The sequence below is a fragment of the Maylandia zebra genome, linkage group LG23 (genome assembly GCF_041146795.1).
Source record: "Maylandia zebra isolate NMK-2024a linkage group LG23, Mzebra_GT3a, whole genome shotgun sequence".
Classification (NCBI taxonomy): Eukaryota; Metazoa; Chordata; class Actinopteri; order Cichliformes; family Cichlidae; genus Maylandia; species Maylandia zebra.
The window spans coordinates 26,391,994-26,408,166 of NC_135188.1; the positions used below are offsets into that span (position 1 = coordinate 26,391,994).

Sequence of the window (16,173 nt, forward strand, 5' to 3'; positions counted from 1 at the left end):
ATCCCCCCCTGATATTGGTATGATCCAAGCTCAGGCACTAAGCGACTGAGCGAGGGGGCGGGGCAGCTGCTGCCCGTGAGTGCGCTGTTGGAGAGACGGAGCCAGCCATACTAAGGAGAGCTTAAGTTTGACCAGGTACCAAAGCAAATCATTCGTACCGTACAAATAATGTAAATATGACGGTGCATCACGAAAGATTGATATGAAACTGATCACTTGACCAATATTACGTTACTTGCTCTTCAAGTGAATCAACAAATGGCAAAATGAAAAGCCGAACAAATGCTATTTTTTTTAGAGTCTTAGCTTACGTGTGTTTATTTCATATTTTCAGTTCTTACCCTCCCCGACTAATTCGGTTTCAGTTATGTACTGAAACATAAGAATGGACATTAGAGGCTTCTTTCAAAGAAAAAACTCAGGTAAATGTTATTTTATATATTATGCTTTGTATGTTGTTCAGTATATTTCTATGCAAAACAAGAGGGATTTCAGTACACAGCAGGATATTCACATTTGTAACCAGATATTTACATACACTTTAGGGAGAAAACATAAAACATTTTTACTGTACAACATCAATTTAGAGTAAATTTTTGTTTTAGATAAATATTGAAATATATTTTGAATTAGTTAAATTTCAGAATAAAGAGAGACAGAGCTATTTTTATCACTTTCATCAAATTTAGGAGTACATGTACACTAAATTTATTGTTAATTAATAAGAAAACTCCAGACGACTCCATTCTGAGCTGAAGAAGCTTGTGATAGGTTAGTAGAGTCCATGTGAGTAAACTGGTGGCACAGCTGTGGATGCATATAAGGCAAAACACAGAGCCTGTTTCTTTGACATGGGAAAATCAAGAGAGATCAACCAAAACACCAGGAACAGAACTGTGGAGCTCCATAAGTGTGGCTCAAGTTTGAATACAATTTGGTGCCATTTGCAATTAAGAAATACAGATAGTTTCTCTCTTTACTCTTAAAGTTAACAAATATGTTTTTATATTTATCAATCTAAAAAAAATAAACATTTAGTCTGATTTGATGTTACAATTAAAAAAGTGTTTTTATCTGAAGAGTAAATATCTGGTTTCAACTGTATATTTGATGATTGTCAGCACAAAGAGGGAGAGAGGAGAACGAGGACAGAACAGATGAACAAGAGCAGGTGAGACACACATGTTAGTCAAATGGTTGTTTACCAAAAGTATCACCGTATCATAGGTCCTCATGTATCTCGTACCGAGTGTTTCTTTTTAGGTTTGTTATTTTTCAAATTCTGTATTTATTAAGTTCTGCAGGCTTGTTTGCACAACAAGGCTCAATAATTATATAAACTTTTCTCAATCTAAATATTGTACTTTGGTAGAATTAAAAAAATAAGTGTAGTGCAGGTCTATGAAGATTTTTAGTGCTGCTATCATCTAGTTCTGATTCTGGTTCTGTCTTGGTTAAGTCCTCAGTAGTCCTGATTTTGAACTGTTGTAGTCCTGTTTTTAATTCTGGATCAGTTCTGGGTCTGGTTGAATTGGGGTTTAGTCCTCGTGTCTTGATGCAGCCCTGACCTTGTTCTGCCTTGCTGCTTAATTAAAAAACTAGTTTAAGGTGTCCTGCACATGTGATATATATTTTATATATATATATTTTTCCCTATATGAAGTCATTCTTTTTTCTTTTTTCCAAAAAAAAAAAAAAAAAAAAAAATCCCACATGCATACTACTCTTTGGGCTAAGCCCCGGGTGTTTCAAATGTCTGGCTCCGCCTCTGTTTAAAACCCCAGGCTCTCCATCTCAACTTCCTCTGGCCATTTTGCGGTTTTAAATGTTTGACAATAGAGCACCATATCTGTAATGAAAACTGGGATATGGGATTGAGTTTTGACTTAATAATGTCAGTTAAGGTATTTTCTCCTAACAGTGTCTGGACATTATAGTCCGTGCTATCTTGTGTCTCAATCTGTTTCCACTTTGCAGTGTATGAATTATCACACCATAGGCATAAAGGGCGTAATTGTGCTGCCTGGAAATATAATTTAAGGTTTGTCCTTTGGCAGCTGCAGAGTGGAGAAGCGTACTCTTGCCTTTTTGCCTCCCCATATGAATCTCGACAACATTTTATCCCAGGCCTCGAACTGTTGAGATGGGATTTCAACCGGCAGTGCCTGGAAAATGTACAGCAGCCTTGGCATTATATTCATTTTTATCACATTTATTCTGCTTCTAAAGTCCAACGGGTATGTTGACCACCTCTCCAAGTCTTTTCTAATATCATCCGTGATCGGAAAATAATTTGAAGTGTACAATGCAGCTGGGCTTCTTGTTATGAAGACACCCAAATGTTTTTAGTTTTCCAATTGATATTAAAGCCTTCTTTAATTTCTTTGCTCGGTACATAATTGAAGTGAATCATTTGTGTTTTTGCGATGTTTAGTTTATATCCCGAGCATTCATGAAATTCTGCTATTACTTCCAGAAGCTCAGGAAGGGAGGTGTTCAAGTCCCTCAGATACAATATTACATCGTCCGCAAATAATCCTATTTTATGCTCCCTTTTTCCTATAAAGACCCCTTTTATTTCTACCTCTTGTCATATTGCTTGAGCCAGAGGTTCAATATATAATGCGAAAAGTATGGGACTTAACCCACATCCCTGCCTTGTTCTGCGATGCAGGCTGAATCTTGCTGATAGGGATCCATTTATTTTAAGTCTAGCTACAGGTTGGTGATACACTGCCCTTATCAATTTTATTGAGTCTTGAGTGAAACCAAATCTTTCTAAGGTCTGATACAAGAATCCCCACCCAACCCTGTCAAAAGCCTTTTCGGCATCCAGACTAATAAGAGCTGCATCCCATTTATTACTATCAATGTCCTCCTGATATTGTCCTGTGTTTGCCTCCCTGGAATGAATCCACATTGGTCGTCCTCAATTATATCGTTAATGAACAGTTCGATTCGTTTAGCTATAATTGAAGTGTACAATTTGTAATCTACATTTAGGATAGATATCGGTCTATAATTTGCACAGTTATCTCTATCCTTCCCTTCCTCAGAGTTCAGAGTTCTTAGCAGGATAGGGTTAAGCTTCTCCCGAAATACCTTCTACCATTCTGCGGGGAACCCGTCACTGCCTGGGGATTTGTTGGCTTTCAGTCTATTGATTGCCTTATTCAGTTCTTCTACTGCGATTTCCTTAGTAAGTACTTCGTTTTGGTTTTTCCCGATGGTAGGTAGATCTAGTGAGTACAAACATTTTTTTATTGATTGTACATCTATTATTTCCTTCTTGCAGATAGAGATTTTGGTAGTAATTGTTGAAAATGTTTACTATTTCTTCCAGTTTAGTTCCAACTTTTGAGTTATAGGGTTTCTAATTTTGTGTATTGCTGTATCTATCTGCTGTTTTCGCAGTCTGCGAGCTAATAATTTGGCAGATTTAGGGCCTAGGTCATAATAATTTAGTTTCAAATATCTTGCCTTTCTTTCCGCTTCCTGATTCAATAAATTTTCTATTTGCATTTTAACCTCTAAAATTTGTTTCTGTGTTATGGGGTCCTTTTTAGTCCTGATGATTTGTTTCAGCTCTTTTAAATTTTTTGTCAGCTGATTATATTTTTCAATTCTTTTTTTTTTTAACAAAAGAAGCTTTTGCTGTCAAGCTTCCCCACAGAACAGCTTTCATTGAATCCCAAAGAATTAGAGGGTTCACTTCTCCGTTGTCATTCTCTTTAATGAATGTATCTATTTCTTGTTTAATATCATATGTAATAGATTCATTATTCAGAAGCCCTACATTAAGGCGCCAAACCGTGTTCCTTGGAAGTGAGTCCAACTGAATTGTAAAAAAAAATCGCATTATGATCTGAGACATCCGCTACCCCGATTCTACAGTCTAACACTGTGTGACATTCTTCCTTTTGCATTAGAAAATAATCAGTCTGGGTGTGCACTGAGTGTGGAATTGAGTAATGTGTGTAGTGCTTTTGTGAAGGATGCAGTAATCTCCACCCGTTTCCTCAAGTGTCAAGTTCAAGTGTCTGCCTATATGTGTTTTGCATCTAGTTTGACTAGTTGTGTCCAAATTATAATTCAATATTACGTTGAAGTCTCCTGCACAAATACAAATTCCCTCTGCCTCCACTGAGATTAGGTCAAAAAGATCTTTAAAGAATGATTTGTGACTATTTGGTGGTGCATATATACAGACAAGAGTCAAGACACTATTTAAGGTTTTGCCCTTCACAATGATGTACCGTCCTTCTTTATCTTTTATTACTTTAAAGAGTTCGAATGACACTATGTTCGCCATAAGAATGGCCACCCCTCTTTTATGGCTGTTGATATGAGAGCTATAATATGTTTTTCTATATCCAAGTTTCTTTAATTTTTCGTTCTCTTGTGGTGACAAATGGGTTTCCTGCAGAAAGATTATATCCTTATTTTCTTTTTTAATTTTTGTTAATACTCTGGCTCTTTTGATTGGATTTCCCAGACCGTTAACATTAAGCGACATCAATTCCAGACACTGTGACATAGTATAGGCTACTGTTGTGAAAGTAAAATGATCCTCCACCACTGACCTCGAAAACAAACAAAACCTAAACCAAAACACGGTAGGACAAGTAGATGAACAATTACAGAGAACTGTAGAATTCAAAACTCGAACAACATTGCAATATGACTCCCAATATGAGGTAAATGACACACCCCCACACAATGATGAGAGGGAGAGCCACACCGAAAGTGAGGGCCCTCTCTTAGAATCAGTGAGAACCCCGATCTGAGTCACACTCATCCTATCTTAAGTTGTTGGCTACCTCAAGGTAGAGCGATTATACACAACTAGAACCATAAAGAACATATTCATTATTCAGGAAAGGCAGATATATATTTGAAATGTTCATCTGCCCCCACACTGAAATAGTTTCTACAAAGTCAAACCCTTCTCTGAAGTCAAGTTGTTCTGCGCTGGAACTCTTGTGGTTTGTCGCACACTCTCTGAGTGGCTCCGCTGTTGCTTCTCCGGGTCACTGGTTGCCATGGTGACGCTTTCTCCAGTTGCTCTAGTTGAGACGTAGGGTCGAGTCCTCCTCTTTCGCGTGGCTCCTCCACTATAAATCCCCTCCGCTGCATCTCTCGTACCGCATCCGCCGGACTGTGAGTTTTGTGAACGGGGATTGGAATCGTATGCCCTTTTGTTTAAGTGCGCTTTTCACTTCTCTATATGCACGATGCTGTTGTACTACCGTAGCAGTGCAATCATGGTCGAAACCGATGGGTTTGTCTTTGACGAGGATCTTCTTCTGCCATGCGTTTCTGAGGACGGTTTCCTTTGTTTTGAACTGAAGAAAACAGACGACAATGGAACGGGGAGCGGCATCAGCACCTGGCTTAGGACCGAGGGATCGGTGAGCCCGTTGTATTTGTGGGTCAGTGCCATCAGGTATTAGCCTCTCTTCTGATCACATTTTCAACAAAGCTCATTACCGAGCTGTCCTCTTCTCCTTCGGGGACTCCGTAGATTCGCAGGTTATTTCTTCTCGATCTAGACTGAAGGTCTTCTAGCCTTTCGGTTAGTTTCCTCTGCTCCATTAGCGATTGTCTCAGCGCGTCATAGGCCACCGCTGACCAGCTTTCAAGCCCCGCCACTCGTGTTTCAGCTTCCTCGAGTTTCTCGCCGTATTCTTGGACCGCTAGCTTGTTAGCCAAGAGCTGTGGGTTTGTGTCTTCTTTGAATTTCTTTAGGTCGTCTTTCAACTCACGCCTGAAGTCTTCTTTGAATGCGTTGAAATCAGCTTTCATCTCCGTCCGGAGGTCAAAGATTTGTTGGCTGATATTTTTAATGCCCTCTTGCAAAGATTCGAGATTGGCCCCCGCGCCATTTGCTTCATCTGAGTTAGCCATATCAACGTGCGTGTCCTCTCGTTCTTCTGGAAAATACTGTTCAGTTGGTTCATGTATCTTCTTATTCTTTTTCTTTATTCCCCCCAGTATTGTTTTAAACATAGAAGCAGTCGGAAAACTTGAAATTAAGGGGGAATTCGCTCGTCCTTGAGGAGCTCATTCTGCTCGCTGCCAACCAGAAGTCCGGACTTCCATGTTTTCATCAGCACCACTCCAAAATCTCCAAACTGTGCACCGTAGAAGGTCTCTATCATCTTGCAAACCATCACTTTGACCCTGTCATAAATCATCTCCACCCTGCATGTGCTCTCTTCTTCTCCCCTCTTGTGCACTGTCTGTTGCTTTGAGTGGCTGACCCCAGGTATTTAAACTCATCTCTTGTCCATCACCACTGCAAACAAGAAGGGATTCAGAGCTGATTCATAACCCATCTGTCACTCCTTCTGCACACCTCACCAATGTCTTGCTGTTCTCATACATGTCCCGCATCACCGCCACATACTTCCCTGCCACCCCCATGGTTTTATTATTCATACATTACTTCCAAAAATTATTCTTCTCACCTTCCAAGCGCACAATCTTCAGTCATAAGTATATTTCCGTCTCTATCCTTAATCATCCTAATCTGTTGCAGATCTTTTTCAGCTTGATCTCTCAGTCTAATCAATGACTACAGGTTCTTTTCTCCTTCCTTTGATTTCAGCTTCCCATACAACTCACTATAGGCCATTTCCTTTCCTTTTGCCAGCTTTCTCTTTGCTGTACGCCTAGCCTCCCAGTACTCGTGTCTACTTTCTTTAACCACTATGTCCTGGATCTGCCCCAAGGTCTTCTGCCAGTTGGGTACACCCAAAACACCTCATCTAGAAGACATCCTAAGCAGCTGCCTCCTTTCAATGTGGAACTCCTTCCAAATGACTGAGTTCCTCATTCTACCACTTATGCTGCTTGTATGTTCTTATTATCTCAGTTTCTACCCACTGTTCAACCAGTAAATGGACAGCTATGGTTTCAAGCTCCACTGTCTAAATCTGTAGGGGTGGAGTACATTTACAATCCTTAGGGTGAAGATTTGGATCGTTTTCATCAATGGAAAACTTCATGAAGTGTGATAAAGGAGAATTCCTCATAAGCACTTAGGAAAAGAGAATCCGGCTTCATTCACTCTAGCCACTCTACTAACATTAATCAGGGTTTTGTTTTATTCTATTTGCAGCCTGGTCACGGATCTCAAGTCTACCATCTGTAACAACCAAACAATTCTTGTGTGAACTCTGACCTCTGTGTGCGTGCACGTTTCCAGACAGAGGTGCAGGCGGTAAAGAAGAAAACACCTACACACACACACACACACACACGCACACACACACACACACACACACACACACACACACAGTCTGCGTCTCCAGTGGTCTGAGGTTGTCAGGGTGGATCCATCAGACCAACAGGAGGGAGGCGGTGACCTCCAATAATGCTCCTCACTTCATCCCTTTCCCAGCTCCTTGTTTTATTCCTCCTCTGCTTTTTAGCTTTCCCCCCAAATCCTTTCCACTTTCCTCCTGTCCATATTCTTTTCCTGCTTTCCTCCCTCATTCTATTTCCCAACCTCATCTGTTCCTCTTCAGTCATATCTGCTGCATCTGCTTTTTTCTTCCTTTCCTGCTTTTTTCTTCCTTTCCTGCTTTTTCTTCTCCGATTCACCCATTTTTTTACTCTTTCCCTCATGCTTTTCATTTTTTCTTCATATTCCTGTTTTCTTCCTTTTATGATGCTTATTTTATTTTTCCCTCCTATGTTTTCCTCTTCCACCTCTTACCATAATTTTCTTCTCCCTTCTTTCCTCCTATTTTCCTTCTCTACCCCTCTTGTGCTTTACTCATTTTCTTCATCGTCTTCCTTCCTCTTCTTCTCAATTTCTTACTACGTTTCTCATCTTTTTTCTTCATCCTTCCCAACTTTCCTCCTCTTCTTTCCCTTTTCTTAATTCTCCTTTCCTCCTTTTCCCCTTTTTTCTTGTGTTTTTCTAATTTTCTTCATCTTCTTACTCCCTCCTTTCCTTTCCTTTTCCTCCTTGTCTTTCTACTTCTCTCCTTCCAGTGTTTCCCATTTTTATTCATCCTTCTTTCTTACTTTTTCCTATTTTCCTCATTTTCTTTGTCCTCCACCCTTCTCCCCCCTCTTTTCTGTTTCTTTCTCATTACTCCCTTATCCTCTTCTTCACTCACCTTCTTCCTTTCTTTTTTCATGTCTTGGATTTGCTGTTTCTGCTTCTCAGTTAACTTTTCTTTGACTTCTTTCTTCCTTCTGGTTTTAAAACTTTCCTTCTCTATGAAAACAATTCCATGGTCTGTTAAAATCTCTTTTTTTCACAGTTTTTAATTTCTTCCCTTCATCTTTGTTTCATATCTTGTCCCCCTTTTGCTTCCTTCTCTTGGTTTCCTCTCTTACTACACTGTAAGACCGAATAGTAATAGTTTGATAAATGAAATGAGTTCCAACTACTTAAAAACCTGTTATAAGTTCATACACCTTTATTTTTTTGAGTAGTTTGAACAATTTTGTTTTTTCAAGTTATCAGTACTTGAATATATTGATTAGTTTCTAGCATTGCGCTCAAATAATTTGAGTTTTAACACTGACGTCACTTACGTGCCTACGTACGTACCTACGTGCGCCACCTGTTTCTTTATGAAGTGCTGGCAACCATCTTGGATTCCTCGCTTCGAGTGCGAATGCCCGCTCATTACCCCGAAAGAAACTTGTGGAACGTTAATATCCGAACAGAAATAAAAACATTTGTCAACGGGTTTTTTGCGGCATTGCCTTTGACGCTGGATAAAGGAGGGCATGCTATGGTATGTTACGGACTTTTGAACTGGAACAGCTAACCCTCTGCACTTGGCTAGCTGCATTTACCGCCTTCGCGGCATCTTCAGGAGCGCTTTGTGGTAAGTTTTATTTTTTCTGAAACTATAGTTCTCCGTTGTAATATGGGTTTTTATCGTCATAAATGTACAACTCTAGCAGGCATTTAAGAATTACATGCATGCGTCGTTTTATCCATGTCGGCTTGGCCCCAAAGTGTTTGCATGAATTATGCTAATACGCTCATATTTAGTATAACACATTATTAGTCCCTGGGACTAATAATGTGTTAATAACTTTTCTAATCTCTTACTATTTTAAAAGAAGTCTTTAGAAGGCATTTCTGGATTTGCAGATTATAAACTGCCTTGTGGTTAAATTGTTGAATCAATATGCACTGCTGCGCTGCTTCACACTTAGCGCATACGTGGATATTGACATTGGCTAGCCCATTTGCTAACTAGTGGAACTTAAAACTTACGTTTAGTTCTCTGGAGTTGTACATATTAAAACTGGGGCAGCAAAATTGTAGGCACAGGACATACTTACAAAAGCAGTGAATAATCATTACATAATTACGCGGTAGAACTTGGTTTACATTGCAAATAGTTATGTATACCAAGTTGAAATGTAGAATCTTCTGAACTGTAAAATTGTTGTGCCTGGTCTATTTTAGGTTAGCTTAAGGGTGAATCCATCAATAATATATTTACCAAACAGTTATTTTTTCGTTTTATTTTATTCTGATGCCCAGTGTTCATTAGTGAAAGACTTAGTTTTTTATCTGTCAGGGGCTGGGTCTGTGAACCAGCATTTTGAGTTTATTTTGTAGTTTTGCTTTCTTATGTTATATTGAAATGAGGTGAAGTTCTTGTATTGTTGTTATTATTAGTTAAGGTTTAGTTGAGTTCTGGGCTGGTTATGTTTCATCTGTGTCTCCTTGGTTGTGTGTCTTTTCTGTTCTCTGTTCTCTGTCTTGTCTTCTGTGTTTTACTGTTATGTCCATGCCAGGGCAGAAGTAAATTTTCAGGGGTGAAGATGCTGTTTACCTTGACCAGCTAAGACTACAGATTGTAGATGAAGTCGAGAAAAGTGAAAAGAATCCTGATTACAAAGCTGATGCTCACAACTTTGGCCTTGCAATGCAAAGAGATCATCAATGATGACCTACCAGTAGGTCAGATCCTGGATTGCTGGCCTACTCTGAAATCCCAGTCCCAGGTAAGAATGTATATAGATGTATCTAACAAGATGTATTTTATATCAACCCCTGTTATCTGGCCTGTCTGAACAAATTATGCCTTTGGAGTGTAAGGATTTTGATGTATTTTGCAAAGATTTATAGACTAATTGAAACTTGTAAACACAAATGTATCCTGTGTGTTCAGATCTGTGCAGAATTCCACAGGATTACAAACCTCCACCTGAAGAACCACTTTTATGCTGTGCTGGACCAACATGCTCCCCGGCTCCAGAGCTTATTCAGAAAGAAAGCTGTTTGCACAGGGAACGTGTCTGATGTCCTGTCTCAGCTCTTCAGAAGCTATAATCTCCAGGTTAGTGAGTTTTTGTCTTGTTTTTTGAGCTTCATTTGATTTGATCAATTTTTCAATTTTAATTACCATTCTTGACTAGGTTAGCCAATAATTTAAAATAAAAATTTTCTTGTGATGTAGGAACAAGCTGATATCCATGCCCAAAGTGCTGGTGTGCTTCATGCCCTCTCTGCCTATTTGTACGAAGACACCTCTACCTTCATCAAAACATGGGATGTAAGTTTTGGACAAAGTTGTGAACAATATCTTAGTAGCATCCTTGTTTAGATTTCTCAAAACATTATGACACTTTGAGAGTTTGAGAAGCATCTCCATGCTTGGATCTGTCTACAACAGTGTCCATGTCACATAATGGAAACACTACATGTTTTTAATGTGCGTAGACCTTCTATAATGTTCCTAGCCCAACCATACATCACTGTACAAATGAAAAAAATATATAACTCCTATTGACTTTCTGTTGTTATTGCTACGAAGAGGTATGACTTTGCTTTACTAAAAGTACTATTTTTGTCAGTTTGTTTTCTCAAATCTTGGTGTGTTGTGGCTTTTTTGTTGTTCAAACAATTGATTTCTGAGCTAGTAATAATCCAGAAATGTGACTTGTATAGATGAAACTAAGAGAAATAGGAATGCACTAACATGTAGTAATTTTGTTTTCTGTAGATGATGCATTCTGATAGACCAGATATTAGTGAAGTGCCACTTGGACTCCTCCTGATCAGAGCCAATTCCAGCGATGCAACATTCTTCTGCCCTGAGAAGACTGCAGTTTTGGTCGAGGGTAACATGATCATTGTTTTCACCACCCTGGCTGATGCATTTCTAGTAATATTTGGACTGACTGACGTCCTGCACCTAAGCTACCCAAAATGTTTGGCCAACATTTTTGACTTTATTCAGAAAGTTTTGATGGGTCTGAAGGGTGGGAAGTTGAAGCCCAAAGTGCTGAGTCTTAAAAATGATCTTTTGGCAGCAGAATAATGTCCAGGATTCCTACACAGCCCTCAAGTGCCTGTTAAAGCAAGTAATTCAGTTTATCATGTTTCCAAGTCTGGATAAGTTTTTTATAAAAAGAGAGAATAGAATAAAGAAATCTTTGCAGACTCTGTTTCATACTTCATTATCTAAAAGCCACATCCAAAGTAAAAGGGGTGATTTTATTATTTTTATTTATTTTTTTCCCCCCATCATCACTTGTGTTTTAGTTGATTTTGATTGTGTTTTTAGTCAGATAACTGTAAATCTATAGAGAAAATGAAGGACAATCTCATTTCTGGCTTCTAGGTGGGATCTTGAATGTCACTTAAGGAACGTTCCTCCTGAACTACTCATAACTGACATAAGGCGCTAAGGAGGTTTATAACACTTTGTTTATGTCTCTAAAGAAGTATTTTTCTATTTAAAATTTTATTGCTTTGTTGTTGAGACTGTGATTGCACTCTACAAATGTGCATTTTGCATAACCACAGTACTGGCATATTAAAAAGGTTACCAATTATATTTCAGTGTATTAGCTGCACTATACTATTACTTTCATTCGGTTTTCCCACCTAATAATGCAGGATTTTCTTTTCCTTTTGTTTGTTTTTTTTAATAAAAAGGCCATACTCATGTGTTAATCAAATTTGAATACTCTTAAAACATGTTGTGAAATTCTTTATTTCTAATATTGTAACCTTGTGCCAAAATTTCTGACATTATTCCCTATAAAATGTGGTGGATTTATGTCTTTGGGCTTTTTGTGTCAAAGTAACTCAATAAATCTGTAACTTGAATTTATATTTTCTGTCTTATGTTTTTACAAGTGTAATTATTTTGGGCACTTTTTTTTTTTAAATCAAATTCAAAACACAGTAGATTTGGATATTACAAGCATTTGTATTTAAAATTTTTGAGTTGTATTAGCTTAAAATGGTTAACATTTTGAAACTAAAAATTAATTCCTTAAAGTTACTTGAGCTAGATTTGTACTTGAAACTCAAAATATCAAGTAGAGAGTACTAAACCAAAAATGTGGATATAACATAAAAACATTTATCAATGGTACTTAAAAATATTTATCTAAAGCTAATAAATAAAGTGTGTTTATTTAACTTTTATTTTTAAGTTTTAGTTACTTAAAATATTTTATGTAATCAGTTTCACCAAAAGTTTTGAGTAAAATTAACTTATTGGGTTTTACAGTGTACTTTATCTTGTATTATCCCAAAACTCATTCATCGCTCCACCTTTTCTTTCTTCATCATCTCTCTTCTCCCCTTGTCCTTTTTTTTCTCTTCATCTCCACCTTTCTCTCTTTCAGCCTCTTTTCCTCTGCCCTTGTTTCACCTCTTTATTCTCCATCCTTTCATTTCTTGTATTGATGCTCTTGTCCTTTTCCTTGAATCCTTTTCTTCTTCTTTATCAACTATCTGGGTCAAGGTTGTGTAGCTGCTCTCTAGTCTGGACATGTGACACGCACACGCACACACACACGCACACGCACACACACACACACACACACACACACACACACACACAGGCACTGCTGTGATCGCCCCTTGAGATGTCAGAGCTTTTAGGTCAGCCTGATCTGTGAGCTTCAGCAGCTTCCTTGAAAACCAAAAAGCAGCAGGATGCTAAAAACTCTTCTGAATTATTCAGCATCATCGTATCAAAGTCAAGACAACAAACAGCAACAACAAGAGAAGCTGTCAAAAACGGAACAGCACGTTCACCTGTTGGTGCCATGAAGGATTTATGGTTCCACATTTTTCATATTTGAGTTTAAACTCTCTTATTTTGTGCAGGGAAATCATTCACAGGTGGATATAAGCATAAATGTTAGCACATTTTAGAAATGGCCACCAACTCCGGCCATAAAATGTAATTTCTGCTAAAATAGTTAGAAGTGGACTTCAGTTTTAAGCTTTAAGGCGATTCCCCACCAGCTTGCTCAACTCTGGGCAATCTTCTCCAAATCCCTCCAGGAGTGTCTCCAGTGTCAGAATTCATAGTTTCTCTTCATATTTTTGTTTCTCCTCCATGGATAAATGATCTGAGTAGTCTTGGCTCAAAACACTTTTGTCCTGCAGTACTACCGACTGTCCAGTACTGACCATCATGATGAAGTAATGTTTTGCCAAGTCAGCAAGTTAGTCATGGGACTGTAAACTATGAACTATGAAAGTTTGTCTGCAGTCTTCACTTGTAATCTTTTGCACAGACAGCTTTCAGAGTGTAGTATAGCTTTCACACCGGTGTTAAACATCCTCAGCTTCAGAATCAGAAAAGCACTTTGAGTTTGTTGTTTCTTTCCATCACATCTGCATCCATTCCACTCATGCGTGTCCCCCATGCTCCCAGTAGATGGGTAAATGGGTGGACCTCTTCTAGGGAACCTCTGCCTGTCTGCTTCATCCTCATGATCTTGGTCTTACTCTCGCTGATTTTGAGGCTTAATAGTCTGAAATTACTGAGAAGCTTCTTTGAAACTCATGTGTACACATTTTTTCAGAGCACCACGGAGTGGGTGTGTGGTTGAGGGAGTAAAACTGGTAAAACAATAAACAAAATTGGTAGGAGAGCCAACCCAAAGTTGGATTTATGTAAGACAGCTAACCTAGGAACTGTAACTGGTGGAGATAGCGAGACCGCCAGGGTCACCGTGGATGGTCTGCCCGCCCAGCAAGCGTAGAAGGCGACGGAGGGAAAGAAAGCAGAAGAGGGGATGCCGGTCGGGCTCAGACGCTAGGCTACGCAAACATCCACACCGGCCAGCACTTCCGAGCCTTTTCCTATCGAACGCCAGATTCATCACCCACAAACTTGACGAATTGGAGCTACAGATAGCCAACACAAGCTTTGCACGTAACTGCAGCATTATTCTTATTACGGAGACGTGGCTTCACCCGCTGATTCCCGACGCTGCAGTCGAGTTAGCAGGCCGCACGCTACACCGGCATGACAGAAACAGCAACTCAGGTAAAAGCAGAGGAGGGGGGCTATGTGTTTACGTGCATAACGAGTGGTGTTGTAACAGCAGGATCATTCACACACACTGTTCTCCTGATTTGGAGGTTCTGGCAGTCTCGTGCAGACCTTTTTACATCCCGAGGGAGTTTACAGTAGTTATTGTGATAGCTGTTTATATACCGCCGGATGCTAACGTTAGCACGGCTCTCAGCCTCTTGCTCAACACCATAAACAAACAACAGCTTGCCCACCCCGATGGGGTTTTTATTGTCGCCGGCGACTTTAACAAAGCGTGCCTAAAGACTGTGCTTCCTAAATTTATCCAGTTTGTGGACTTTGCTACGAGAGGAGAACACACTTTGGACCATGTCTATTCAAACATCAGGCATGCTTTCAGAGCGACACCCCTCCCCCACCTGGCTGGATCTGACCACCTCTGCATGTCCCTCACCCCCACCTACACCCCCCTGCTGAGAAAAACAAAGCCCCAGACAAAGACAATAAAAACCTGGCCTGAAGGAGCCCTTTCTCAACTGCAGGACTGCTTCTCAACAACTGTATGGGATTTATTCTCCAGCCACAACCTCCAGGAGTACACGGACACTGTACTCTCGTACATCAGGAACTGTGTTGACAATGTCACCGTCAACAAAAGGGTCAGGGTGTTTCCAAATCAAAAACCCTGGATGAATAGCGAAGTGCAATCCCTCCTAAAAAGCCGCAACACTGCCTTCAAGTCAGGGGACAGGGCTGCGTATAGGGCGGCCAGGGCAGACCTGAGTAGAGGCATCAGGAAAGCTAAGGCTGCCTATAGGAGGAGGATTGAAGATCACTTTGCTGACAACGACCCCAGAAAAATGTGGCAGGGGATCAATCACATTACCAACTACAGAAGCAATAACCAGGCAACATCTAGGACTGATGCCTCACTGGCTGAGGATCTAAACCGTTTCTTCGCCCGCTTTGAGACGACCAAGCCCTCAGCTGCCACACCACTTCCACCCGCCCCCAGCACTGGCACACTAACACTTAGGGAGCACCAAGTGAGGTGTGTTCTAAGGTCAGTGAATCCCAGGAAGGCGGCAGGTCCTGATGGAATACATGGAAAGGTTCTCAGAGCATGTGCTGACGAACTGACCGGAGTCTTCACTAAAATCTTCAACCTTTCCTTGTCATCAAACACCGTCCCGCCCTGCCTCAAAACCTCCACCATCATCCCCATCGCCAAGAAGACAGCTGTGGCCAGCCCAAATGACTACAGGCCTGTTGCACTTACGCCTGTAGTGATGAAGTGCTTTGAGAGACTGGTCTGTCAGCACATCAGGGCCGGTCTGCCTCCCACTCTGGACCCCCACCAATTTGCCTACAGGACAAATCGTTCCACCGAGGACGCCATCACCATAGCGCTCCACACTGCGCTGGGTCACCTGGAGCACCGAGGAAGCTATGTGAGAATGCTCTTTCTGGACTTCAGCTCAGCATTCAATCATATCATCCCGGAGATCCTGGTCCAGAAACTGTCTCACCTGGGACTCTCCACCCCCATCTGCCTCTGGATCAAGGACTTCCTGACAAATAGACCACAGTCTGTCAGACTCGGCCCCCACCGGTCCAGCACCATCACACTCAGCACCGGGTCTCCACAAGGATGTGTTTTGAGTCCCCTCCTGTTTACGCTCTACACATCCGACTGCTCCCCTACCCATCTCTCAAACACCATCATAAAGTTCGCGGATGACACCACAGTGGTTGGACTCATCTCAAGGGGGGATGAGTCGGACTACAGAGATGAGGTCAACAGACTGACTGAGTGGTGTTCAGTTAACAACCTCCAACTGAACACCACGAAAACTAAAGAACTTATCTTGGACTTCAGGAAGGGCAGAGC

General features: G+C 40.4%; 1 protein-coding gene across 1 annotated transcript; it reads left to right on the forward strand.

Moving 5' to 3' along the window:
• The first annotated feature begins 9,749 nt into the window (after positions 1–9,749).
• On the forward strand, positions 9,750–12,100 carry LOC143412397 (uncharacterized). Its single transcript, XM_076880562.1, has 4 exons — positions 9,750–9,993; positions 10,161–10,328; positions 10,449–10,544; positions 10,995–12,100. The coding sequence occupies exons 1-4, from the start codon at positions 9,850–9,852 to the stop codon at positions 11,310–11,312; spliced, it is 726 nt and encodes a 241-aa protein (XP_076736677.1). The 5' UTR covers positions 9,750–9,849; the 3' UTR covers positions 11,313–12,100.
• Positions 12,101–16,173: the final 4,073 nt, after the last annotated feature.

Coding starts and splice junctions, on each gene's coding strand:
- LOC143412397 (XM_076880562.1), top strand. CDS start 9,850: ATGAAGTCGAGAAAAGTGAAAAGAATCCTGATTACAAAGCTGATGCTC. Junction 10,329..10,448: donor TCAGAAGCTATAATCTCCAG/GTTAGTGAGTTT, acceptor CTTGTGATGTAG/GAACAAGCTGATATCCATGC. Junction 10,545..10,994: donor CCTTCATCAAAACATGGGAT/GTAAGTTTTGGA, acceptor TGTTTTCTGTAG/ATGATGCATTCTGATAGACC.